At 49.4% G+C, this 27581-nt stretch overlaps 3 protein-coding genes across 3 annotated transcripts; 2 read left to right on the forward strand and 1 right to left on the reverse strand.

The window, feature by feature from the left end:
• Positions 1-502: 502 nt before the first annotated feature.
• TGME49_293440 (hypothetical protein) lies at positions 503-3723 on the reverse strand. The gene has a single exon (XM_002370105.2). The coding sequence runs from the start codon at positions 2819-2821 to the stop codon at positions 1205-1207; it is 1617 nt and encodes a 538-aa protein (XP_002370146.1). The 5' UTR covers positions 2822-3723; the 3' UTR covers positions 503-1204.
• Positions 3724-8309: 4586 nt separating this feature from the next.
• TGME49_293450 (protein phosphatase 2c containing protein) lies at positions 8310-10971 on the forward strand. Its single transcript, XM_002370106.2, has 2 exons — positions 8310-9114; positions 10035-10971. Exons 1-2 carry the CDS (start codon positions 8711-8713, stop codon positions 10390-10392), a joined length of 762 nt encoding a protein of 253 aa, XP_002370147.1. The 5' UTR covers positions 8310-8710; the 3' UTR covers positions 10393-10971.
• Positions 10972-13025: 2054 nt separating this feature from the next.
• On the forward strand, positions 13026-27523 carry TGME49_293460 (ATP-dependent DNA ligase domain-containing protein). Its single transcript, XM_018782192.1, has 15 exons — positions 13026-13209; positions 13799-13943; positions 14457-14630; positions 15118-15342; positions 15760-16001; positions 16805-17299; positions 18182-18304; positions 19547-19747; positions 20214-20322; positions 20926-21024; positions 21770-21897; positions 22647-22818; positions 23448-24736; positions 25170-25457; positions 25941-27523. Exons 1-15 carry the CDS (start codon positions 13085-13087, stop codon positions 26281-26283), a joined length of 4158 nt encoding a protein of 1385 aa, XP_018638624.1. The 5' UTR covers positions 13026-13084; the 3' UTR covers positions 26284-27523.
• Positions 27524-27581: the final 58 nt, after the last annotated feature.

Raw genomic sequence — 27581 nt, forward strand, 5'->3', positions numbered from 1 at the left:
AGGGGGCACTGTTTTATTTCACTGAAAGAACCGTGTTTGGTTTGCTTTGGCTTGCTTCATTGTCATGATCTATACGTTTGTAATGTTTGAGTGGAGGCAATAATTTCAGCGTGGTCCGGGACCGTTAAGCGCATGTTGCTTCTGTAGGAATATAGGCGACATCAGCACGGAAAATGCCAATCACCGGTTCTAGTCACTGTTGCATTTCTCCGGCCATCCGAAACAAAGTGCCCGTTCCCGTGTACTACCCGAAGTGATCTGCACGCCAATAGTCTTCAAGGTTTCACAAGGCGGCGCCGGTTCATGAGGACATGCCTCGGCGGCGCCAGAATTCTCGGCAGGCCTTTCATTTAGGGAACCAGTCTCGTTTTTTTGCAGGGCTGTGTCCGTGTTCTGGATTAACTCATCCGCAAGCGTTCTCAGTCTCGCGAAGTCGATGTTGGATTCGGTCGTGGGATGCACCTCTTTACTACAGGGGATTAAGGAATAGGAGATATTAAAAGCGAGTGTGGCACCGAGTCTGTTCCGACTGTTTATTACGGCATGCAGTCGCAAAGCTGAATCAATCATGGAGCAATTTAGATTCGTTAACTGTGACAGTTATGTCTCTGCCGCGGTAAATTACCCGCCGGTGTTTTCCCAGCAAGGAACGTACAGGAACAACCACTGGACATGGAGGCAGCACACGCTGACAGCTCATCAGAGCAAACAGTTCTGGCACCCTGCATTTCTCATACACGTCGCCTTTTTTGGACGCCGTCGCTGTTGCTGAAACTGCTTCCTTGACTACGGAGTAAAGAGAGTCCACCTGTTCCGTGTACGCCGTTGCTTTGCCTTCTTGTTCGCTTAAGGAATACCAATTTCTGCCTATCATGGTTGTCCTGGGCGTCACTCAGCAAACAGCAGAGTACAACATGTAGTTTTTTCTTCCTGTCGTGCAGGTGCTCATCTGAGGACACCAGTGCACCGCACCGATTTGACAATCTCAATAAAAGTCGGTACGCAAAAACGATCGACAGAGAGGGGAACGGCAACAGACTGTCCTTTTCACCATGTGAACCAGCGAAACCGCTCTGAGAGCGTAACGCGAAGAGCCGGTGGATGGCTTTGACCCCCCAGGTGGCAAGGGGCTGCAATGTCGATGAGCGACGGACGAAATTACGGGAGATCACTAACAAGCGAAAACGCTTCGCAAAAAGGGCAACTACGGACCATTAGCTTCTTCACACGCCTGTGCTGCTTTGATGTCCTTGACAGCAGCATGGTGCCTGTTGAGAGCCCTCACATACCCTGTCGTATGTTTCAGAGTGCGAGGAAGGCAGCATAAACAGCTGCAGCATCCACATAACAAGAACAGAAGTATCAATCCAAGAATAACGTACACGTAGGACGTGTTTTCTACTGCACATGCAGTACTGATAGAATCAGCGTAACATGCAACCTGCTGATGTGAAGGTAAACCAGAAACCTTCTGTCGCCATTCTGTAATGACCTGCACATCTGCGGGATCACTCGGTTTCAGCTTATGCCCGACAGCCAACAAATTGAAGGCGCAGACGTCCTTGCAATTATACTCCCACTTTCTGAAACTCAACATTTTGTGGTGTGAGTAGTTGCACATTTGGCCGTAGGATGCCAATGCGAAGAAAACAGACTGGACGTCATCCATGTAATCCGACCCCTCCTCCTCTATACCCTTCTTGCATTCCTTCAGCAAAGCTGCAGTTGCCATGCCGCCAATCAGCGAGCCACCGTTTTCTTTGCTTTTGGCGCCAATCAGCGAGCCACTGTTTTCTTCGCTTTTGGTAAACTTTCCCAACTGGTCCTTGAGGCTTTCTATGTCACCAGGAAGAGGCAAGTTATCCAAATGCTTGCCAATGTCAAATATACCCCCATTTCCCTGGGGGATCAGACCACCAGTCGTGTCCTCCACCCAAGCATTGACTTTGTCCTGTCCAGCTGCAATCGCCGTCAGCGTTGCTTTGTAGAGCATATACGCGTAAAATGCCCAGCAAACGAGGAGGAAGAGGAGGCAGACAATGCCAAGGAGCAAGTAAAAAATTGTTCCGATTCGGCTTTTGCAGCACACACACAGCAGACCGAATGTGCCACTGATTAAACCCAGCCCGATAAAAGTCATGCTCAGGCAGCTGAACATCGGCGCAAAGCAGAAAAACACCACAACACCCAGAAAAATAAACTGTATCATAACAGTGCTGACCATGAGTGAGAGTTTCTTGATTCTGCTTCGTGCGTCTTTCATAGCTTGTCGGGCCCTCTCTTCGGCGATCCCGCGGTCCACCAGCAGCTGAGCATTCACAGCAGGTTTGTCGGCGGCGGCCGTAGGTTGCGGTTCTTCATTTTCCTTGACCATAGGTTCCGATTCTTCTTTCTCCTTAACCATAGATTCCGCTTTTTCAATATCCTTGCCCAGTTGTTCAGATTCTCCATTCTGGCCGACCGCAGGTTCAGGTTCTTCGTTCTGCTTGACCACAGGTTCAGATTCTTCATTCTTCTGGGTCATTGGTTCAGGTCCTCCATTCTGGCTTACCGCAGGTTCCGATTCCTCACTTTGCTTCACCATAGGTTGAGATTCGTCGCTTTGCTTCACCATAGGTTGAGATTCTTCGTTTTGCTTCACCATCGGTTGAGATTCTTCACTTTGCTTCACCATAGGTGCAACTTCTTCTTTCTGCTTAATCAAAGGGTCAGATTCATGCGCGGGTGAGCTTTCAGGTTTCTGTTTAGTTTCTTCCTTTGCAACTAACGGAGATTTATCCGTTATTGCCGCCTCCTCAACGGTACTGGGGTTGGCTGCCATGGTGAAAGGTTAGCGATCGATAAGTAGGAGAAAAACGGTAAACAGGTTTTCCTGAAACACGCCCAGTCTCATATACTCACGACTTTCCACACCGGACCACCGCACAAGCGTGCAACGAAGAGCGCAAAACCGATCGACACACTGTCGGCCTCAGCCACAAAAACGGGGCCCGCCGGAGACTCGCCCTAGTCAACTGGTGTTTCACAGGTTGCAAACTGCAATCGCGCAGCCCTAGGGAGCGACAATCCTGCGGCCATGCATCATAAACTAATCGGCGACTGCCCTTTTAAAGAGAAGAACTGAAGGAAACTAGGCACAAAACCGGGTCCAACGACCTGCTAACACCGCTAGCAAACCCCCGAACACGGCGTGGAGAATTCGTCTCCCCGTGCCAGGCGACTCCCGGTCCCATGTGGCCGCCATGCTAGGGCAGTCCAGCCAGTTCCCGTTTTCCTGCGTGCCTGTTGCACGCTGCATCCTGAGCAGCCGGGGAGCCGCAACGCGTGACGGTGAACATGGCTTTGCAGGCATAAAATATTCATTCGTATATGCAAGGACGTTGTAGACGCCGACTGCAACCAGCAACAGAAAGTGTTTCTCATGGTCTCTTATCGCGGCCAAAACGAGAGTCTTACGTAAATTGTGCGCAGTGAAAAGTCGCTGCAACGGTGTAGCTCCCGACCCTAACGCTTCACTCAAGAAATGAGTGGCCATGTCTGTCTGGCAAACGGAAGACGTGTCAGCCATCGTCCTATGCTAGAGTGTACACACACCAGCACAATTTGTGTGCCGTTGTGTGCCATCGTTAGGATTTTGTGCGGACGGCTATTTGCCCGATGTAGTGTGCACACGATGCACAAGTTAGCCGACGGCGCGCGCAGTGTAGAACGCGTTGATACCGCAAGACGCCGAAGAGTCCCACCCTGGGGGGTATTCCGTCGAGATTTTTACAAAGAAACGGTCCGTGAAAGTTCAATATCAGTAGAAAAGCCATGTGCAGTGTCCATTGCGCGCCAGTGGCACCCTGCCAGTAGTTTTCCCGGGTCTCCGTGTCATCCATTTTCAACCGAACCAAAAAGTAGATGCACCGGTCAACGAAGCGGAGTGAACTGTCGTTGGTACGTGTCATCTGCAACAAGGACGTAGTTCTTTTTGCGGAAAAATCTTGTGCGGGTGTATTCAAACACCCGTACAGTCCCGCTCTCCGACATAAAGTTGACTCTCACGTGGACGAGATCTGTGGAAGACGACCACCGCCTGAATAGATAGTCGATCAGACGGTTGATCGAAACGGAAAAATATTTTCCCATCGTAACTTTTAGCACGAGTGAAAGTAAGGTCGACCTGCATCAGCACAGCGCCGCCAAAACCCCCCCCCCATCACCGAGGTCAGTGGGAGATGCCACAATAAATAAAAATATTGCCGATGGTTGGCTACAGAGGCGAAAAAATGGAATTCCCTTCGGCAGAAATGAAGCCCATAGACACTCGCACAGGCAACATCAGTGAACTTACATCACATGCACTACAAAAAAGTATGCTCCATTGAATGTGTCGTTGCCGACGGCGTCTGAAGTTGACCTTCATGGTAGCAGCAGGACGACTGATTAGGGCTATTTTCAGAATCACAAGAGAATGGTACCCACAGCACTTCTATTTTCAGTGAAATGCTACGGTCACTACAGTGCATGCAGGAGCGTTGATGTGTTCCACGAAGGGTCTAAAACGGGGTACACACCGGGAGACTGGCATCGTGTGCTACACTGCCGTCCCGATAGATTTCGGACGACCTCAATCCTGCATGTCCTCGATTCCTTGCTCGCTCAACTCATTATTTTTGAAATTACTCACATTCCCCAGCAGCCCCGCATTGCTGGCCCTACCCTTCGTAGGATTTTCTGCTGAAAACTGTTTCGCTTGGCTAGCGCCTCTGTACCTTCAAGTCCCGTTCGCGCAGACATGGAAACATCAGAGGACGCATCCAAGATTAAAATGTTGCACATAACACGCTGATAATCATTTTTGCTATTCATGATCCTTCTCGAAGACTTAAAAAAATGTAGCAACCCAATGAGTTGTCTATGGGTAGGCCGAGTTAAGTTTCTCGCGTCGCCTGTCTCTTCTGCCGACGGTAGCAAGTTTGACAGGTACGATGAACGACTTAGAGGAAGTGATGTGGATCAGATGCGTTCTATTCGTTGCATCCAAAACTGAGAAACAAGTCGCTAGGGTAGGAAACGTCGATCCATGGACACAGAGAGTTGTTGCTAAGGAACTCTTCCGCATGGCTGGGTGACAAAGCAATCACGCACGTACAAACTGGCGATAGCCGGTCAAAAGGAGAACACAAGCGCCTTGATGCACCCATACGCGCATTCTTTCCGGCTCGCACGAAGTTGTGTGACAATGCGTTTGGAGTCGTCCCAAGGAGACTAAAGTCCACCATCTACTTCACGACCACGAAGTCACACAGTACCTCTCAGAGTAGTTGTGCGAAGAATGTAAACGGTGAAAGTGGTCGTAAAGTTGTGCATCAGTAACCAAGGCGTGAGAGTCGCGAGTATGATGCTGTAAGAGTTAAGGAATTTTTAAGCTTCAGCACCGGGTCAGTGTGGAAGCTCTCATGATTTGCTGGTGTACGACAGCAATGAATTACATTGAAATTTCGTGCCGTACGAAAAAACACTCAAGCGGAGCAAACACTTTCGTGGTAGGCTGAATGATCCCCTTCCAAGTCAAACAATCAACGATGGTGTGGGGCGGCCGTCCGAGAAGTCACTTTTACGAGAGTTTACTTGTCATTTAAAATGCAGGGCACCCCGAGAGCTGCTGCTCCTGAATGCAACTAATCCAGCAATCCTGCAGTTTCTTCAACTTATTCGCTTGACAGCTTTCGATAGAGTTCTTGTACCCTTAAAAAGGGCCATTGGATGCGACTTGTATGCCCAGTATGTTTTTCCTTCCACCTATTTCGAAATGCTGCGACGTTTCGCGTCGGGATTCACGTTCCGAAACACTACCTTGCGTCACTTGCAACGTCTATCCCGAAACCGACGAAAGCGAATACGGACTGGATATTGCATTCGGGAACACAAAGTGGGCAGTACAAGTCGAGACATTTACCCTCAACTGACGATGATTAGAAATAACGATACTGTCTAGCCTGTCATTCCTCCCAGGATTGCGAGAACAGCGACAACGTCCCACACAGTAACCCAATGTCATTGCCCCGCAGAAGGCTTAAATCGAAGCTTCAAGTGAAACGATCGGGGCTGCGGCTGGCCGATGTGGCTGCCAAGACTGTCCGCTGCTGATTGTGGCAGACGCTTTCGCGAAAATTCCTTGCGGCAATGGCTTTGGCCGCTGCGGAGCTTCTCTACACTGCACACAGAGGATAAATGTTCCTGGCATCCGCACTAAACGGTGCACATTGAAGAGCCCTTTCCGAACGAATATGGGATCATATGATATACTCAGTATGTAACCGCTTTTCTGCGTGCGTAAGGCTATCTATCCCAAGTTTACCAGACCTTGTCCGCTTCTGGCCGTATTGCGACACTGGCGAGGTGATCGAAGCACAGATGTCGATAGTGCAGTTCGAAACTCGATCCGAGCTATCGAGTCCGTGTGCAACTATAATGCATGAGAGCTGACCAGGCCCGACATGCTGACACTTTCACTGGAGCATACGACTTGCAGAGCTGCCTTCGCCGTGTTGTTGACGAGGCAGAAACGGTTTCGATTACGGCAACAAACGCAGTTCGCCTCAACCAAGGACGAAGGAATTCTCGCTCCCAGGTACGGTCCTCCACGTTTCTTCAAAATCGAGATGCAACGCGACCACATTTAAGTTTTTCTCCATTGCAGAACCCTCATCGCTTACGTCTAAAAAAACCAATAGCTCCCCAAACACGAAGCGGACAGTTACTTGAAACGCAGACAGCGTTTAAAGGCGTGGTTTAGTCTTTGACTCTGCATCTCCTACCTCTGTGGTGCGTCCCTTGTGCAGCAGTCCATGTTTCCCGGTGTTCTGCATGAAATTCCTCTTCTCCATTCGTATCACTTTATCTCCCAAGGATATGATGTGCTGCTGCGGTAGCATCCATTTATTGACTAGTTCCACAGACAGATCTCTGCAGTTTTCGCGCTCGGTCGAAGATGGGTTGCAGATGCATTGCGATGCGGAGCTTCGCGAGATAAAGTTGCCTGAACCAGGCCAATGACAGTGTATGGAATAGCATACATTTCCTGTCTCGAGAAAGCGTGTGGTAATCGTTCGCAACATCTGTCATGAACTTCGACATATACGCACAATGAAAGCTACTGACGTCCTAGGGAAGCGCCCAGCGATGCTGACGCACGTTACGAGCGTGTAAAGAGAAATTATGTCAGAAGCTATTGCTGCCGCCCCTGTGCACAACAATGACCAAATCCATCCAGCAATGTGCTTTGCGTGGTTCAAATAGTCTCACTTTCAGACGGCCGGAAACAAAAGAATCCATGTAACACACTGAAATTTCTGCCTGGCATGAGCGGGAAGATCCGGTGACAGAGTGAGCGGGTTTTGGATCCCACTGCAGTAGGTATCTTGCTTTAAATACGGAACGTTTTCGGTGACTACGTAACCGTTCTGCGCAGAAAAGTGCATCTGCCAAAGGAACTGCGAACTGCACAGCGGCTGTTGTTTCTGCGTGAAGGTTCACTGTGGAATGGTGTCCTCGTTGGTTTGCGGTTGGCGGCCGCAGCGAAGAGGCGAACTCTTCACATCTTGGACAACGAACGTCGGCGATACTCCGATTTACAGGAGATCCAAAATGCCGTCAAACGGTTTTAGAAACAAGACCAAGAACGGAGTGTTACCCGGTACATCCTATGCCATGATGCAGACGAATAGTGGTATGCTTTCATCTATTTCGCCTTCTGACGTGTTCACTGACGACAAAGATCCAACCGTCGTGTCCAGTGCTAATGCTGCCCTCGGCCGGATGAAGTGCGTTGTTTTGCAGCGTGGAGGATATTGATAATATAGCTAAATACGCCATGTGTTCTTCCACTGCATTGGCAATGGTTGCCCGCCTGTCACAACTGCAAAACACTTTGTGTGACACGACGTGAACATCGTGGACAGATAATAGCGACAGTTGGCTCATTGACTCGAGGACCCCGCGACCCGCGCCCTCATAATGGAACGACACCTTAGGGCTTGGGTATACGAGGCACTTAGCCTTTAAAGGGGACGTTGGTTGCCTTCCACTGAGAGCGGAGGTCATCCATGGCCGATGGGTCTGTGTAGATGTTGCTGCCTTTGTCAGTCTGTCTGTAACTACGTCAGTTTCACAAACTCATGTCGATGTACCCGTGCACGCGTTCAGAGAGACTAAGGCACTCACTTCTCTATACAACTACATGAGCGGGAAATTCCGACATAAATTGCCTCGCGCATTCATTATTATTGTCATCGCTTCACGCGGGCTTATATTCGGCTTTGCTCGCTCGTACTGGAAAGTAAAACTCAGGAAATTGACTTTCCAATGTATTAGATGACATCACACTTGACGCCTTTCGCTTAGGCTTAGGTCGTTGTTAATAACTCCTGGGACGTATGCTGGGCTTGCAGGTGGAACGCAGCAAGCAGGAGCCACTCAGAAGCTCGGCAGACAGCAGCGATTGACGGTAGGGGGCCCGTTCCCATCGAACGATGCACTTGAACGGGGCACTGGGCGGCCGAGTCAGAACAAGTTCGTGGACAGGGAAGGAAGTGTTGTAGCCGTGTATGCAGCGAAATCAAAAGCGGGATGTTCTGCCCCGGACGTCGAGAAGGTCAACCAGGATGCGTTTTGCCTGGTAGAAAAGTATGGGGACTCGCCGAATCTTTCCTGGTTTTCAGTCATGGATGGCCATGGGCTGAATGGCCACCTGGTCTCTGACATAGTTCGCCAAATCTTGCATAAGAACGTCCAGGAGTGCCCAGAGTTCAACAGAGATATAAAGCAAGCTCTTCAGAAAGGGTTCTTCAGGACCAATTGTGAGCTCTTCCAGCCAGGAATAGACATCACGATGAGCGGAACCACATGCGTTGCTTGCGTGTTCCACGGTTCGACCTTGTACTCTGCTAACGTCGGAGACAGTAGGGCTATCATGGGCCGGTCAAATGGCAAAGGTGGCTGGACATCCCTCTCCCTTACTCACGATCACAAGCCTGACAGACCTGACGAGGAGAAGCGCATTCTGGCTGCGGATGGCCGTGTGGGCGCACTGAAGGGACCGAACGGAGAAGCCCTAGGACCAGCCAGGTGAGCAAAATTCGCTGCAACCCTGCATCTCTGAAAGAGAGCCTCCTCAAAATTATCGTCTGTTGCGCTGTTGTTTAGTATGGCCTTACGAACAAGGCCAGAAGAGGACAAAAAGGCAAAAGGGAACAATTACTACCCCGTTCATGTGCATAACTTGGTACTGAACATCCACTGCCACGGAAACATTTTGAATAGCATCAAGCTTGACTATCCTTTACTCCGATGTGAATACACACGGTTTAAAATAATTTAGAACCCCTAGGAACTTTGCCTGCTTGAAGCGGAGTCGAGCCTTACATATCTGGAGAGTCATCACACTCGAATGCTGCCAGTTTGATTTCTGTGGATATTTGTGGGAATCATATAGCTTGTTTTCACTACGGCCGTCTCGGTGGGGGTTCTAGATTGTAAAACATCATTTCAGCTGTCTTTTGACGACAGATGTTCGAGGATCCTCAGTTGTGAGGTGCACGACGGGTGTTGGCAAAAATAGCAATTCGTTTGAGTCACAGTTTTTCCACGTCTGGCCATTTTACCCAAAAGAAACACAGCAGAAACCATTAGGAACCAGTTACTTGGAGGTTCATCTTCCACGGAAACAGCAAGCGGCTCCTTACAACACACACTACCGACTCTGTCTCGCCGCATTGCCCGCGGACGACACGCATCGCGTAGGCGATGTTTAATTCCTGGCATCTAGGCGTCGCACTGAATAAGGCGTAGAGCGGACACGATAAACTGTTTTGTCGAGAAGATGAAGGAGGACAAGCTCAATGTTTCTTCGAAACTCCTGACAACAGCTTCCCAGAAAGCGTATTGACGAAGATTTTCCTCTCAATTGATACGGTGACTCACGGACGTGCATCTTCAGTGACACAGTAGTGTTCATGTCTGCGCGGTTCCACCTTTTACGTTTTCAGGGTCTGGAGAAAAGACTGCGATGCGCCAGGCCTCGCGATGTCGCGATCCCTAGGCGATTCCTTAGCAGCCTCCGTTGGAGTCATTGGTGAGCCAGAAATTTCAGTGGTTTCTCTTACGCCTCAAGACGATTTCATCGTCATTGCCTCTGATGGCCTTTGGGAGTTCATGACCAACGAAGAAGTGACTCAGATTGTCTCTCGCTTCCTCGATTCCAGAGACCCTCTCGGTGCCTGCGATGGCCTCATCGAAGAAGCCAATCGGCGGTGGAGGCTTGAGGACGACGTTATAGATGATACAACTGTCGTTGTCATCTTTCTTGACGTTGGCCGAAAGGACGGGGGTGAAAAACACAGATGAAAACGTCTTCAGTCGACTCCAGAACATGCAGAAATAAGTGCATGAAGGAATAGGTATTAGCGGTGGACGGTGCATAAGCATTTGAGCTGTACATGCTTCCCAAGATATGTCTTCATACCTAGCAGCAGCCATCCATTCTTAGAAACACCTACCGTACAACAAGACAGCAGTCTTCGACTACGACGGAAAACGACCGTCGTGTGTATAGACACGACAAGCGGCGCTCACACTTGGTAGTGCCGTTTCTCCTTTCCAACTATTTGGGGTGAAGTGCTGAAGTGATTTTTTCAGTTTCCCTCTGGCGTGAGGCTCCGCTCACTACGTGATAGGCTCTTTTCCTTTTTGACCGACTCTGATATAGGCAAATTGTTGTCCATTCTCCTGGCCCTGTATTGTTTTTTTTCCGATACTGTTCACATATCTCGTGCTTTTGAGGCGTTCCTCCCACTGCGAGGTAAAAGAGAGCCTGAACAGCAGTTCTTTATTGGAGGAACACGACCACTTGGGACGTCGATAGTACCTGAAGTTAAAGAATTTGAACATGAGCACCCAACCCATTTTTGCATGAAAAAGCCGCACACAGCCGGCAGTCTCGCAAGCAATTGCCCGACAGCCGCATCGCACGTCGTCGGAGACCGTGAGTGCGGAAGGAAAATAAGCAAATTCTGTTGTCGGAAATTCCTTCACTCGTTCTCTGTTATAAAATTGAATTCCAAATCCATTAGGATCGCCAAATGAGCGGGCAGAAAATCCACGGCAGAATCCAACACTGCTTCTTTTGCAAACCCTCTTAGTGAGAGGTAGAAAACCTGTGGAGATTGCCTTGCCCGCCAGGCAGCGACTTCGCAGTTAAGGTCATCTTTCTTGATTGATTCCAACAAGAAATGTCGACCATGCTCGAATGTCTGTCCGAACAGAGTTGTATTCAGTAGTTCCGTGCTTGAGTAGGAGCACGGCCATCTCCATTTCCACGGCTGGGCGGCTGTGTATGCAGAATATGGTAACTTTTTCGTGCCAATCTTTAGTTGAGGGTTCGGAAACTGATATCTATTTTCTGCCCTGCACCAGAGTAAGAGCCTTGACCTTCTGGTTTTCTCTAAGAACTTTAGTGTCTTGGAAACAAAAGCGGTGAGGGTTTAGAAAGCGGTGCGTTTTACACTGCAAAGCATGCCGCCTCGTCTGTCGCTTGCTCTACATTCTCCTCCCGTAGATTTGTCGCCGCGTGCTCGATGTGAGGCCTGCGAACACGACAGTAGCTCGCGTGTCGAGTGGTGGAAGCTGCTTCTAATCGAAAAAGGAACTCTCACAGAACTGGGGCAAAGCGGAGCCTGCGACAGAAGCTAAGAACCGCGTCCTCTTGTCTGATCGAAGTTTTGCCGAGGCCGTTGTTCGCGCACGCAGCTGCACCACATCTCGATTCGGCGACCAGCAAGCCATGACACGACACACGAAATCGCTCTTTTTGTCAATAAACCAAACGTTTGCGAGCCTTCTCTCTGTGAATTTGCATGGCTCTGTCTTCGTTTCTGCCTCAAGAAAGCGCCGATGAGACTCACGTCCCCGCAACGCTTTCTGTCGTTGCGCTGTCGACACCTTCGACCTGCTCATGGGCCATCGTTGGTTCCTACCAGTGTAGGTGTTTCCGTTTCGTTTTTTAAAACAATTGCAAGTGGGATCTGAGACAAAAAGCCTTCCCGGTTTTTCATCTGACGACATTTCTATTCTTTCTTTTCAACAAGAGATCCCTAAACCCCGACAGCCACTCTGAAACGACACAGACGGAGATGCTCTGCGTAGATGCAACGGGAGTCCGCAGTCTCGTCTCGCGTGCCGCCGACTCACAGTATCGCGTGTCTCCAGTTTCTCTCCCAAAAAGAGAATTCCCGTTAGCGTTTCCAAGTTCCGGACATGCTGTAAAATTCACAAGATTTTTATACCGGCGAATGCTCATCATAACACGCAGGTCCGGTCCCTCCTCGCTGCCGTGTCTCACCGCCGGCAGAGGGCTCGGCACAGAACAGTCTTCCCTCCACACAGAAACTCGGCCAAGTCGGTGTATCCATGGTGTGTCTCGAGTGAAAAACAACACCCTTGAAACTTGACCAGGGATATACATACATTCGTTCATGTCTGAAACCCTCCGTGTCCATATATATATATATATATACATGTATTTTACAAAGAAATCGGATGTATATCGACAGACGTGTATGAATATAGATGTTGTATATATTTTTGCAGATGCGTGCATTCATAAATGTGTATGATCATGTGTCTCGCGATGGACGTGGAACTCTCTGTGCCGCCGCAGGTCCTTTCGAATGTCTGTGGTGACACTGTGAGCCACACAACGGAAAAGGGGTCAGACGCGTTGGAGGGGTCGTCGTCGAACAAACGCTTTTTTCCGGATCCACTGTCAGGTTTCTGTTAATCAGAAATCAGGTTCTGCTTCAGCTCTGGCGTTGCAACTCTCCAGAACGGACATAGTGCATGCCGCGGGGTGTACGGACGCCGAGGACCGCCTTCGCTGGCGTACTTTTCTCATTCGAGTCCGCTTTCCTTCTTCTTCTCATCCCTTTCTTCTCCAGTCCTTCTTTTCGCATTCCGTTCTCTCTCCCCGTTTTTTCTTTGACCATCCTCTCTTTACTCGTTTCTCTTCACCCTTTCTTTCTGGGCTTCTCTCTCCGCCGCAATGATGGTGGCTTTCCCCTCCAGCCGCAACTCCGGCCCTTCTTGCGAGGACATTCTCTTTGCGGACGTATGCACTGTCCTCGATCGATTGGCTGATCCGTTTGCAAAGGCAGCTGAGAAAATGAAGTAGGCGCAAGTCAAAGAAGGCTGTATGCGTTGCGTCGTTCACATGTATCGTCACGCCGCTTCAAGAACGATCTGAATGTCGCCCTCTGGCTCTCGACCTATGCAGCCGCCGTTTTTCTCCAAACTTCCCTCTCGCTTGCTACTCACCTAATTGTCTCTCGTCACAGTGCAGAGAGGTCGGACCTCCCAGTTCACCACTGACAAAAGGACTCACAAACATGGAGAGACGACTACGGGGCGCTACCTTAAACTCTCTCACTCTCTCTATTTATATATATCTATACATATATACATATATATATATATATTTGTGTAGGTGGCTGTCCGTAGTCGTGAATCCATTTATTTGTGTATACGAAGAAATCCACGTGTGGGCGTTCTTTCAGCTGTAAGCGAGATAAAGGCGAGCACGCATGCATTTATGTACGCATGCGTGTGCAAGTATTGGTGTGTAGATATGTGCATGTGTACGCGTGTGTCTACATAGCTCTCTGTGTGTGTGCCTTCATGTGTATCTGTGCGTAGATGCATGCGCCTGTATGTATGCGTGTTTTACTTGTTTCCTGTTTGTTTCTTCTGTTCCTCACAGGTTCTTTGCTCGCTACTTGCACCGCTTCTCGCATCTTCCAATTTCTTCACTCTACCCTCTCCTTCGTCTCCTCTTACCTCAACTTGATCGTCGCCGTCCCCCTGCGCAGCTGAAACAGCCTCTTCTCGCGCGTATATATGCCCAAGTGTGTCCGCGTTTCTCTTCACTGAGCGCCTTTCCTGTCAAGGCACGGGCAGGGGAAAGATTCGGCGAGCTGCATGCGCCGGAGCCAGGAAGCTTTTCTTTACCTGTGGAGGCACACCTATGCCTCTTCTGCAAAGACATCGTCCACTGCCGACGCCTCCATATGAAAATAGTCACATATATATATATATATATATATAAGTATACACAGCGAATCTTACGCGACATGTTGCGCCACAAGCTGTCTATCTGATACATATTTATATATATTGATAGGTAGATAGACAGATCCGTTGTGTGTGTATGTGTTTACAAATGCGTTCAGATGGACAGCGATTTGCTGTCGTTTGGTGCCGGCATCTGCTTCTGTTAACGATAATGGGTTTGGAAACAGTGTATGTACATTTACTGGTATACTTTTCAGACCCCGTCTGGTATGTGTGTCGTTCTTGAGAGGACACTGAAGCGCATTTCTTTCTTTCCCGTCGTTCGGGGTGTCTTCTTCGTCGCTCAGGTGTTTGCACTTCCTCCGGCTGCTGCGGCTCGCCTCAAACTCTACAAAGACCCAGCAGCGGCAACCGCGTCAGCAGGCGGAAGGCCGCTGGCGGCGAGAGCGGGAGACTTTGCGAGTTGCGTCGCTGCGTCTGTCCAGGAGAGAGCTGGCCGAAGGCAGCCAAGTGTCACAGTGGTGCGTGGCATTTTTTTCGACCTTGGACTTCTGTGTTTGCTTGTAAACTCACTAAAGGCATATCTGATTCAAGTCGTATCTGATCCACCTGGCAAAATAGGCAAAGTAAAGTCTCGTGCGAGAGGCGAGTTTCGCGTGACGTTTCCTCACATTCAATGATCGTTGTACCACCGCATTTTGACGACGCCGAAAGTTGCCCTCAATCGACTTGCGTGCATGTAAACGCGTTGTGAGCACACCCGTGGCCACGCAACAAAAGCAGAACTTGGATCTGGTACAGGCAGGCCTTCAACGTCTAATCTCGTGTCCAACTCGCAGTGTATACTCCGGAGAAAAGCTGCGGTATCGAAAGGAATTCTCTCGAAATACTCCAGCCCAAAACACGGATTCTTCTTGTCGTCTTCCTTCTCTTTTGCCTTGCTTCTAGAACCGCTGTGGGAAGCGTGCAGCTGGTCTTTTCCACGTTTCCCGTGTTTCCTGTCTTCAGAAAGAGCTGAATCGCGAACTCGACCTCGTTGCGTTGGCAGGGACCTATTCAGAGAAATCTGTCATTTTGCATGGCCTTCTTCCGCAGCTGACGGTGAATGAGCACAAGTGGTGCATGCGCATTTTGATGAAGGAAGTGAAGATGGGCGGGTTGAGTGGAGAGCGCCTCCTCACGCTCTTGCATACAGATGCCAGAAAAATCGTCAACCAGGTCTCGGATCTGAAAGTGAGAAGAAAGGGAAAGCGAGGACCCTTTTGAGGCGTTTTCGTCTCGCTAACCAAAGCCCCATAGATGTAGATCCGACTTTATGTCTATATTAATATATTAATGGATGTGTATATTTCTTCTTAAGTCGCAACATATATATATATATATATAGGTTTGCGCCTTCCCTAAGTTTCTCGTCTGTACATCCGTCTGTATGATTCTGTATATATATGTATATATATGGGCAGGTAGTTACACGGCTAGGTTGATATGTCGGTTGATAGATTGATAGAAAGATAAAGATATAGAGAGACAGAGGTGGAATGCTGTATATTGTTTAAGGGCGGATGTCTCTGCATATATATATATATATATAAGAATCGTCTTCCGTGCGGCGTTTCTTTCCTCCACAACTGATTTGTTTTTGCTGAGCAGAGCACACTCGAGGTCATCGACGAAGAGAAAGCTGAGGCGGTGCACGCAAAGCGAGGAGGCTCCGCGGGCGGTGAGGAGGGAGTCGAGAGGGACGGCCCTTTTGGAGAAAAGCGAGACTCTCTGCGTCTGCTCTTTCAACCCCTAAGACCCATGCTCGCGCGAGTCGTCCGGCCGGTCGCTGCCGACATCGCCGCGGTTCTCTTCGGCGAGGGCGGGAAAGGCAAACACGGCACGGACAGCTGGTGAGAAAGAGAAGAAGAAGGCCAAAAGTGCGAGGAACACACCGAGGCGATTGTTGCCCACATACAGGTGGTGCAGAGACAGGCATCACTCGAGAATCCACTGAGAAACAAAGGAACTCTGGTATTTTGAAGGAAAGTCTGTTTCGAATGAAACGGGTGTCTACCCTTTTCGGGACGCCTGCGAAACCTGCTCAACCCAGGCCCCGGGAAAGGTAAACTTTGCTGGAGAGGTCAGAGGCATGTTTCACATGTTGTCAAGCCTCCCTTGTCGCCCCGTTGTCGCCGCGACAATGGAGAACGAGAAACGAGGTGAAACAGAGCTAATAGATAGAGGGAAAGCAGAGAGATAAAGAGAGAGTGACGAGACAAAAGGAGAGCACAGATATGGCGGCCAAACGGAGAGACGCAGAGCAGGTAGAGGCGCAATAAAGAGAGAGCGAACAGAGGGGAATAGATACCGACCATAGAGGTACCTCAGCGAGAACTAGACGGAACACAGAAATAGAGATAAAGCCGAGATGTAGAGCAGAGCGAAAGCGATCAGATGACAGGCCGAGAAGAAGGAGGACGCGTCGAGTCTCGGGAGTTCGACTGCTTGTCAAGAAGGCCGTTCAAAACTACGAAAGGGGTCAGAGCCTCATTTTTGCTTTCTTTCAGTGTCCTACTTTTTTCTGCTGTCGATGTGTGGGCGTCGACTCGTTCCCGTCTTGGTGAGAGTCATTTGATCTCGAAAGGCACTTTGATCTTGTTCTGTCGCAGTGACGGAGCGCCACTGTGTTTATCTGTATCCCGCATGCCTCCAGCCCTCGGCCAGCTCCCACAAACGCTCCTGTCTCTCGCGTCTACTTCGTCGAGAGGAAATACGATGGGGAAAGACTCCTCGTGCATATCGACAAACACGCTTCCTCGGGTCCTGTCGTTCGTCTCTTGACCCGTCGAGGATGTGATTACACACCTCTCTATGGTGGAGACTTCCATCATCGATCTCCTTCCTTTTCTTCTTCCTCTTCTTCTTCCTCTGCATCTGCTTTCTCTTCTTCCGCTTCCTCTTCTTCCGCTTCGTCTTCGGGATTCCGGTGGCCAAAGCGTGAGCGCTTCCCTTCTGAAGACGAGGTACGCGGCGAGACAGGCGACAGAGAAACTAGAGGAGGAAAGCGGACGCGCAAAGAGCCCGAGGGCCTCGCGGGCCTCGCGGCGACCCTCGTGGAGGCTTTGCGAGGTTCGCAGGCGATTCTGGACGGCGAGTTGCTTGCGTGGGATGACGATCTTGAGAGTTTTCTACCCTTCGGCACGAACAAGTGAGGCTCGTTTGCGTTTCCTTTGCTGCTGTTTCCTGTTCCAGAGTTCGGCTGTCTCTTTTTCGAGTATGCCAAGTGGGGGGAAAGAATGTGTTCGATGTAATCGTCAGAGGTCGCCCCAAAGACCCGTTCGCACTCTGTAGACACCACCTTTACTTCTTTCACGCTGACCCCAGCACCGCCATCCGAATCTGCCTTTATTCGCCCTTTGCATGAGCCTCGCGTTCTAGAAAGATGGTCGATACAAGAATCTCTGCATCGCTGTCTCTTGAGAGAGCCCCCTCTTCCCTCTGTTCTGCCTGCACATGTCGGGGACTCATTTGTGCCCACTGTGGTCACCTTCGAGGGGCGCCCAGACGCATTAGTCGCTGACGATCTGGGAAAGACAACTGAATTTCTCCTTCTCGATACATATATGCTCATGTAGTTTTTATATATATACATATATACATATATACTTAGATTTATACATAGGTATCTACAGATGCATTTATGGGTAATTTCATGAATGGATTGATTAGTATATTGTTGACTATCTTCGTGATACTATCTTCCGCCATCTAATCTGTCTGGCATTGATGCATGTAATCCCAACCTCCGCACACGTGCATGCATGCGAGTTTTTGTGTGTTCTTTGTACTTGGTAATCCTCTCCCTCAAACACGGGTCGAGATAGGTGGGCCCCCAGACGGCGGAGAAGCGTGCACAAGTTCAGTCTCTCCCACGTGCCACTCTTGTGTTTTTTCGTCTCCAGCGCGGCATTCATCTCCGTCCGTCATTTCCATTCTTGATTACCCACTCGAATGTATTCGTCAATTTCGCTTTTTGTGTGCTACCTCATCTCTTTTGTTCGCTTCTCTGTTGTCGTCTGTGCCCACGCAGAAGCGTTGCAGCAGCGGAGACGGCGCGCTGTCATTTGTCTTACGTGATCTTTGACGTTCTGTACTACCGGAATTCGGAGGGCGACGAGTACTCGCTTCTGAACATGAAGCTTCAAGACAGAAAGTAGGTCCTTCCTTTCTCTGGCCTCCCCGCCATCCTCCACAAAAGGCGACAGACCGACGCTGAGTGCGCTCGCTTGGGATGAGAGACAGAGCAGACCGAAAGGAAACCTGTGCAGGAATCACCGTCTCTCCTCGCATTTGGAAATCATAACGAGTCTTGTTCACGGCTGTCTCCTCGCCTCGAGGGTGGCTGCCTAGGCGGCGTCTTCGGGGTCCTTGCCTTGTTTGCTGCATGCGCATCGCGTTTATCTCCGTACACCGATTAGTCGTTGTACATTTCGCTTCAGTCAGTGCCTTCGTCATGGACACAGCGTTGAGAATTCTCTCGAGACGACTGCCTCTCTGGTCTCGTTCCCTTGGTCGCTGCTCTCTCCATTCCTCGTGGGTCTTGTCAATTCTGGCAACTCTCGCCACTCTTCTGCTTTTCCTGGCCTTCCGTCTTCCCCCTTCTGCGAATGCTCATCTGACACCGTGATGTGCTTGGCCGTCGTGATTCTCATCTTCGAAGCTCATTTTATTTCAGAAAGTGCTAGATATACTTTGCCGGTTGTGTTCAATTTCGGATCGTGTACCACGTTTCTTGCCTCCATCTGGTAACTGGCTGTCTACAGACTCAACCTCAATTCAGGGTTGAAGCCATTTAACATCAGCCACCAGTAGATTGTTGAATTCATTCGAAATAAAACTCGTAAAAACTGAATTTCATTTCACTCCTACATCATTGAGGCATCGAAAATGCAGATTGTCGAAATACTGCAGATCAAAGGAATCCGAAACTTTAACACCATATTTTCCGTCTTACAGACTCAGTGAAGCACGAGAGAAAAGCGTTATCACCTGTTTTGTTTGAAACTGCAATTCAAGGAATATATCTGAACAATCTACTTTTATGTCTTCCCCCTTTACTTCGGCTTCGTGTTTCTCTTCTGTAGCGTCCGGCCAGTCCTCGCCGAGGTGTTTCCCCACTGTGTTTTGTTCTCTTGTCTGACTGCAATTTCCATCTCTCTTTCTGAGCTAATTCCTTCTCTGTTTCTTTCTTCCGTGTCCTCGTGGTCGTCTCAGACTCTGCTCTCTGCGTATGCACGCAAAGCTGTCCTTACAAAGACGTATATATTATGTATCAATAGATGTAGAGAAGTGGATAGGTATGTCGGAATGTATGCGTGAGGACTGACTAGAATTCACGTGTTGGCAATTTCCAGCAAGAAAATCAACAAAGCGGTTGCAGTGTTTTTTCTTTCAGAGTGCTCCTCGAGCGGATTCTGAGGCTCTCTGGGAACCGGCTGATGCTCGCGCCGTTTACTCCTGCGTGTCGTCCCAGTGAAATTGTCTCCGCGCTCAACTCAGCGATTGAGAACCGACATGAAGGTCTCGTCGTGAAAGACGCAGCGTCTTTCTATCGCCTCCACTCCAGGAAAGCAGAAGAGAAAATGCAATCACGCCCGTATTTCTTAACACCGAAATTGCAAGGCAGACCGAGAAATCGAAAACCCATGTACAAGTGTAGTTGCACATCTAGCAATGTGTGTATAGCGAAGTCAATAGTGAGTCAAACTAATGATTTATGTGTGGTAACAAATACACATATACACAATTAGGACTGTGTATCAGATAAATGAATGCAGACATTCACGTGCATCATTATGCATATACAGTCATATCTCTATCTATACCTATCTGCATCTATCTATCTATCTATATCTATGCATATATATATATATATATATAGACATACGCTGCCTTACAGGTGCTGCATGTATTCACGTATCTTCCACGGACAACATATGTGTAAATGAATAAGTAGGTAAGGAGGTAGATAGATGTGTGAAAATAGCTGTGTTGGTGTTGACTCGAGTTCGAGTGTCTTTTGGAATCGAAACGCCTCTAGGTTTTGCTTTTATTTTTTCCAGACGCGGCGGCTGGTTCAAGTTGAAGCCTCACCTAGGCAGTCTGCCAGACACGCTGGACCTCATCGCCATCGGCGCTTTCTTCGCTGAGGGACAGAGACGACGGGAAGTGGTGCGTTTTCCACGAACAGAAGAAAGCACGTGGAATCTCGAACACCTTTCTCTCGAAACAAAGAACAACGGAAGATCCCTCCCAACAGAGACGGAGCGCGCTTCGGGGCATTGCCGTACTACACAGCGTTCGCTGCCGACAAATAAGCATGCACGCATTTGTATTAAAATGCAGTCTGAGGTTGCTGTCTCGTTATACGCCCTTATACATGCTTACATAAAAAGATATACTGTTCTACTTAGAAAAACGTATGTAGTGTCGACCTACCATAGTCGGCCCTCATGTGCATGTGCATGTGAATATAAGCACACTTCTACGCATGCACCTGCGTAAATTTGCACTAAAATACATTCCAAAGTACACATGTACAGATGTATTTTCAGTCTCCATTCGTATACGTGTATGCATCATTCTGTGCACTCGCATCTGTACATTTGCATATAGTATCTCTCTGTTTTAACGTTTTTATGCATACATATACAAATATAAATATATATACATATGCATATAGCGTTCTGTATGCGTTCGTAACTTTGTGTTTTGTCTGGCGACCTCACTGGCCTGTATGCAAAGAGTCTTTGTATCGCTTTCGTGGTTTTCCAGAACTCTTCTCATCTCATCGACCACTGTTCCCACTTTCTTCTCGGCGTCTTGGAGGGCGACGGCGGCCCTGAAGCTAAATGTGTGAAGTCTTTCTGCAAGGTACACTTTTTAAGGAGGAGGTGAAAGAGACTGTTCAGCTACAAGGAAGAGGAAACACAGGAAGACGAAAACGTTTACAGCGCCGTAGTGTCAATCTAAGCAGATCTTAGCCGGCCGCATGTATAGGCGCCTTGTGGAGGCGTGGTAAATGATTTTCAGAGACGCAGGTGACAAAGAATTTTAGATCGGACAGTATTCTTACGTCATTGTTGATGAAACGACTCAGCGTTTGATTTGCTGGTGGGCATGAAGCACACTGATGATAGTGCGGGATTTCCGCGATGATTTTTCGCATGCGTTTTCCGCTTCGAAGTGCCGTGCGAAAACGCGACTTTCTTTCCTTAGGTTAACGTGTCTGAAACTCTCGTTTTTCTCACTGTCTTGGCGGAACCCTGTCGAGAGATGCAAAGCGCGCTCATTTCTCTGGCGGTGAAAGTCTCTCTCCGCTGCAAATGTCTCTGCGATATCTGCAGATGCGAGTCGGGAGGGACACGGCGCGGACTATATTGCTGCGCGTTTCCACTTTATATTTGGGTGGGTACGTAAGCAATGAACATCTTACATGGTAGATAAGCTACGACTTGTCCGGTCGAACCGGATAGGTTCTATGCTGATGCTGGACCATCGTTGATAATAACTACCGCTTCCGAGCAAACGTGGATACTGGCAAGGTATTTCGTCCCTTTGTACCAACTTTTTCTCAAGTTGTCTTCTTCGTTTTCTTCCTTGCTCTTCTTCTCTCTAGGTCGGCACTGGCTTTTCGCTCGAAACTCTGCGAGAAATTCGGGACTATCTGCGGCTCCACTGTTGTCGCTTCCAAGCGACGCAGCCGCCGCCGTGGTTCGACGCATCCACAGGCAGTGCCACCTCGCGGTGAGAAAAAGAAAACAAAAAGAGCGGCGGCGAACAAACCACCCCCTGAGACCTGCGGCAGCCTCCGCATGCGCCCAGCCTACACCGAGGTGCCGCGCCTCCCCGTCACTGTGGACTGTCAGGAGACATCACCCGGTTATACCGAGAAAAACGTATACCCACTTTTCCAGTCACCGGGCGAGACAGGCAGTCGACAGCGACCATGGCTTGAAGCCACGCCTCACAAGAAACGCCAGAACGAAAGCCAACGCCTATTGGGCATATATATATATATATATATGTATATATATATATATAAGGTAGCACAGAGGGATAAAAAACTGTGGGTCTGCGAACACATGGATATCTATGTCTGTTTATCTGTGTGAGTCTTATTTCATCTCGATGTGATATATATCAGTACGTGTGGTTGAGCGTGAGTCCTGCTTAAGACAGCTAAAAGCGTTGGATGTCAATATCCTACGACATTAAGGTTATTCCACATCGGTATATGAACATATACACGCATCTGTATGTTTATGCACCTATATATATATATATATATATTATTTCGTATCGGCGGCATGCATATCCGCGTGTGCGGACAATTGTTGCTAGATGAGTATATACCTAGATCGATGTCTCTCTCTCTCTCTCTATATATATATATATATATACATGGATGTGTGTATCAGTAGGAGCAGATGAAATCTTTGGTGCAAATTCCTCACTCTCCCAACTGAGCCTTTGTGCTGTGTTTTTTGTTGCAGACTCGATGTCACGTGGCCGCCGTCGTGCAGTTTTGTGATGGAAGTGAAAGGCGCAGAACTTTCTCAAGGAAAAGAGTTCGACATGGGAGCGACTCTTCGCTTTCCTGTCGCTGTTCGGCCGTTCCGCAGAGACAAGGCTTGGCACGAAGCCATGTCGGAGACGGCGCTGCTTGTAAGCACGACTGAATGAAGACAGAGGAAGTGCCGTTCTTCTCTCGGATCCGGATCGTCTGAACGGTCGATGAAACCTGCACACAGGGGAGGTGGTACACGGGTTCCTGGACACTCGGAACGAGGAGAGGAGGGAAGAGGCAAAGCGCGCACAGTCTGGAGAGAAAAGCCGGAGAGAGCAGGAGTCGAAGGAAAGAGAAAGCATCCGCTGGAGCGGAAAAAGAAAGAAGAGACAGGGAACGGGGTTTGCTTTTGGCTGGATGCTGGCATCATGTGGAAGCATGTCCCCCTGAGTCGCAGGTTGGGAGGTCGCTGCGCCAGGACGAGTAGAAAAACGAAGCGTAGCACCGAAACAATGTCAGAAAAGTGCCAAGAACACAAGCATAGAGACATCGAAGGCAGCACAGTAGATTCGACGCTTCCGGCTAAAAAGGCGCCGCCCTTTGCCTCCTTTTCTCAAGCTCCCCATACCCCTCTTTTCAATTGTTTTTTCCCAACGAAGGCCAATCGAGGGGCATTTTGCTAAGACAAGTCGGGTACCCGTGGCGTATTTTTCATTTTCTGCGCTGGTTGCAAAGACTGAAATTGAAACGAGCCTGCTTGCGTCGCCTCACGCCTGTGTGTGTTCAGGAGTTTTTTGCTGTCGCAGAAGAGTGTGGCGGGCGCCTGCTGTCTCAGCCGTCCTCGCCCTCAGGGGCCGTTGCTACGGCTCCAGACAGAAGCCTGGCGGGGTCGTCGACAGAGCGACGACACGCGTTAGGATTGTTTTACCGGCACTCTGGCGAAACTGCATCTGAGGAAAGCGACTCTGCAGACGAAGGGCTGGGCGCAGGCAGCAACACTGACTTGGCGAATGTTCCAGCAGCTGCTGGGGAAGGCAATCATGGTTGTTCGCCGAAGGAAAGACCTCAGAAGGCGTTGCTTTCTTCGCCAAGTCGGCTCCACGTAAAACCTGCTTCGGGCTTCTCGCGTATGGCTCTCCTAGCGCCCTTCCGAGCAGCCGACACGTCTGCGATTCAGCCATGCTCCTCAGCGTTGAAGGGCACAGATATCTGGGTCCTCGCGGGGGACGAAGAGGCTTTTCCTAAGGCCTCTCTGGAGGCGCTCGTAGCTCATCTAGGCGGAAAAGTGTCTCAGACCCTCTCCCCGTCTGTCACCCACATCGTCGCAGATCGTCCCTCATTTCGAACGCGAACTGTTGCCGCAGCCGTCGCCCAACTCGCCACGCAACAAAGAGACTTTCACTCAACACTCAGTGAAAAACGAAAACGCAGGCTCTCTTCTCTTCGTTCGCTGCCATCTCGTTCTTCTCCCTTCTCTTCTTCTTCCTCCCCTTCTTGCCCCTCTTCTTCTCGTTTATCTTCTCTTTCTTCTGCTCCTTCATCTTCTCAACATATTTCTGTACGTGTGCCTCCAGTGCTTCATTTTCGCTGGCTTCTCGAGTGTGCAGAGCGGGAGGAGGCAGTGCCTCTGCGTCCGTCTCTGGTGATCCACGGGACGCCTGACACAGAGCGTTTGTTTTCGCGACACTTCGACGTCTTTGGAGACGCGTTCCTCGAAGATGAAACGCCGACAGAGCGAGGCCTAGGGCGTCTCTCGGCGATCCTCGCCCATGCAGTGGAGGTGGCGGAGAGCCAGAAAGAGCGCAGGGCGAGAGAAGGGGTGAGGGCCGACGCGTGTCGCGAACGTGGAGAGGCAACGGTCTGTGAGGAGAGAGAACCCAGGAAGAGTGGCGCCGTGAGGAGGGGTCGGGAGGAGACAGATGGAATGCTGGCAAGGGAGGCCGAAGAAGAACACCTTTTCGATATTTCCGACACGGAGGCGAACGCTGTGAGGCGAGAGTTAGAAGCGTTCCTCAAAAACAACCCAGACAGTCGGGAAACACCTGCCCGAGCTGGTAATAGCCTTGAACCCCTCAAGTGAGAAACTCGATTTGCTCTCAATACGGACGAGACGACGGGGGATGTCGATCGCTGCAGACTTCCGTTTGCATGTCTCCCGAAAAGGCTGTGGTGGCAACTCAGTTGTTTATCGCATTTATCGCCATTGATTTTGTTGCAAGCTACAGAGAGAGACATCGCTGAGTACTTTCTTAAGCGTTTTTGTCGAATCCGTGAAGAGAACTGAAGATGGACGATTGTGCATTGAAAGAGGTATCGAGGGCGAGGAGATGGGGATGGAAATGCATATAGCGCGCCAGCATACAGCGAGATACAAAGTCTCATTTCTGTAGTGAATAGTGCGAATTTAAAGTTTAGATGTGGAAAGGAAACATGGTGGTTTCTACGTGGCGTTTGACATGCGTTTATTGGGTCATGTCAGTTTTTTCTTCGTGCGTTTCTCTTTTGCCAGAATGCGACTTTATGTGGCGCCTGACGATCTCGCGTGGCGCTCGCTGTCTCTGCAGCAGCTGAAGAAACTCCAGAACGATGACCTTGAGACATCGACGTCCAGTGATTGCACTGCCCCCTCTTCTCCACCTTTGACGGTGATTCGTTATTCTCCTTTTCAACAGTCGTCCTGTGCGGTTTCTCCCTCGTGTTATTCGTCTACACTGTCGTCGTGTGATAAGTTACTTCACATCTTAGCAAGTGCTTACAGGGCGTCCCTGGTGGCGCAGTGTTGCCATCGAGGAGCAAGGTAGGCAACATAAGGTTCGGTGTTTTCGCGGAGTTTTTATTTGATCTTCGGACTTTAACGACTTCTGTTTCTTCCGGTTTCTGCTTGAATGCTTGTGCTTTTCTCGCTACCTGTCTCCGCGGCTATCTTTGTCAGCGCCATCTCTGCTCCACTCGTTCTTCTCTCTAGCGCTTCTTTGTCAACACCTCGCGTTCTCTGTTTTCGCTTCGGCTCTCTGCTGTCTGTTTCGTTCCTCGTTGTGCTTGTCTGTGTCCGCTGCCTCCCTCTGTAATCGTCTCTGTCTCCTGAGTTTTTTCACGCGCCAAACTGCCTAATTTTAGCTGAATCTAGCTTGTGAATGAAACTCGTGAACACGTTCGCAGTCTGATTTTCTTAAAACGCAGAGCCCTTGTTTGCGCGCGCCTCTCTTTTGGGATGTGGTTGAATTGTCTTGGTTGTTCCAATATGCCGACTATTCTTTTCTCTCATTGTTCGTTTTGCCAGGCTTGTAAACACCCCGGCAGCAGCCACGCATGTTCTTCTGCGCTTTTCTGCACCCCTGGATGTGGAAAGTGGAGCTATGGATTCGGAGGGGACACGAGAAGAACCTGAACACGACGAGGGAAAGAATGGCAAAAATCAAGAGGAACGTGGAAAAGAGAAGACAGGAACTGAAAATGAAACCGATGCAGAGCAAGATGGAAGAGGGAACAAATTCAGACGTGACCACCAAGCTTCTCGCGGTCCGCAGCTGATAACTGCGGACGTGCTGGAACTCATGTTAAGACAAAAAGGCCCGGGGAAGTGGAAAGAGGATGATGCAGACCCTGTTCAAACTAGTGCATAAGATTGCGCCGACGAGACACACTCAGAAACTGGGAAAACAATATTGTCCTGCAAATGCGTGTGAAGCAAGTTCAAAAATAAGTGAGGTTTCTTTGAAAAATACAATTCATTTTGAGTAGCAGGCTTGAAGTCTAAGAAGAGGCGACAGTCCGTGTCACGTGGTGCCAGCTGTAAAGGAGGCTGGTAGAAAGAAACGAAGGTACCCAATGGATAGGACAAACGCCAATGAAATGCAAACTTCGGTGTCGGATGACAATAATACAAAGACGACAGGCCGGGTAGTGCAACATGTGTAACAGAGTCTCCGGTGAAACAACAGCGATGCCGGATAGGCAGGAAGGCAGAACACCGCGAGAACGAAGTTGTTCTCTGTGGCGAAGAACCATAAAGCGAATCATAGACCATCAGAATCTTTTTAGCAATTCACATGCCGCTGAAGGAGCCAGCTCTACCTGGGATCATACACGTGTGCGCTTCCACCAATATTACCCAAGCATTTGCACTGCTCTGTGTTTTACGACATTCTTACCGCGGGTATGAAACCCACGGTATTTCACTGAACCTCGAACTGGGAACATGTAATGTCAAAGGGAGCACCAACAAAGAAGTCTGTGGCTGAAGCATTCAAGATCCCCTAAGACGGTAGTGTCAACACTAGCACCTGAGCAGGAGTTGTCGCCTTTCATTGGATAAACGGGGAAGTAAAGGAGTCACTAGTCATGTCTAGATCGTGTGTCTAGCAAGTTTAAAAGAACTTTGAATCGCGGACACACCACAATCGTGGCAATCATGCAGCAGATCAATCCGTGTCCAACAGTAAAGGGTGAAAGGTGGGAGTAGCAGCGGCGGGGTGTCTGCTAAGAAAGGAGATTTTTGTAGTCGTCGATAGGTTTGGAAAGGGGCTTAGAAGAAGTGCGTCGCTATCCTGAGACCATTGGTGACTGAATTTGCACCCCGTAGAAACCGTGTAATTACTTTTCCCCTTCTACGGTAGTAAGCCCTCACCCGCAAGCATAACAGTATTGAAGAGAGCGTGTGCATGGGGGACTTCGGTGAAGTGACACAAACTAGTCGAGAAGGCTGCCTGAGATTTACGTGTGCCTGTGGTGAAGAACTTACAGAACCTCAGGTATGGAGACCTCTGTCGATGTGTGCACGCCTGCCGTGGACGAATATTGTGCCGGCGACAAACGCGCACACTGTTTTCTGTCACTTATACCTTACCCAAGAAAAGGGTTGGTACTGATACTTCTACCACATGAACCAGTTTCGTGGGAAACGAAGGTGTAAGCAGATTGT

The sequence above is a fragment of the Toxoplasma gondii genome, chromosome Ia (assembly GCF_000006565.2).
Source record: "Toxoplasma gondii ME49 chromosome Ia, whole genome shotgun sequence".
NCBI classification, from domain to species: domain Eukaryota; phylum Apicomplexa; class Conoidasida; order Eucoccidiorida; family Sarcocystidae; genus Toxoplasma; species Toxoplasma gondii.

Bases quoted from the DNA above. Each gene is read 5' to 3' on its own strand.
- TGME49_293440 (XM_002370105.2), bottom strand. From the start codon at position 2,821: ATGGCAGCCAACCCCAGTACCGTTGAGGAGGCGGCAATAACGGATAAA.
- TGME49_293450 (XM_002370106.2), top strand. From the start codon at position 8,711: ATGGATGGCCATGGGCTGAATGGCCACCTGGTCTCTGACATAGTTCGC. The intron at 9,115-10,034 runs GTGAGCAAAATT...TTACGTTTTCAG, and splicing joins GAAGCCCTAGGACCAGCCAG to GGTCTGGAGAAAAGACTGCG.
- TGME49_293460 (XM_018782192.1), top strand. From the start codon at position 13,085: ATGATGGTGGCTTTCCCCTCCAGCCGCAACTCCGGCCCTTCTTGCGAG. The intron at 17,300-18,181 runs GTGAGGCTCGTT...GTGCCCACGCAG, and splicing joins CTACCCTTCGGCACGAACAA to AAGCGTTGCAGCAGCGGAGA. The intron at 19,748-20,213 runs GTATTTCTTAAC...TATTTTTTCCAG, and splicing joins GAGAAAATGCAATCACGCCC to ACGCGGCGGCTGGTTCAAGT.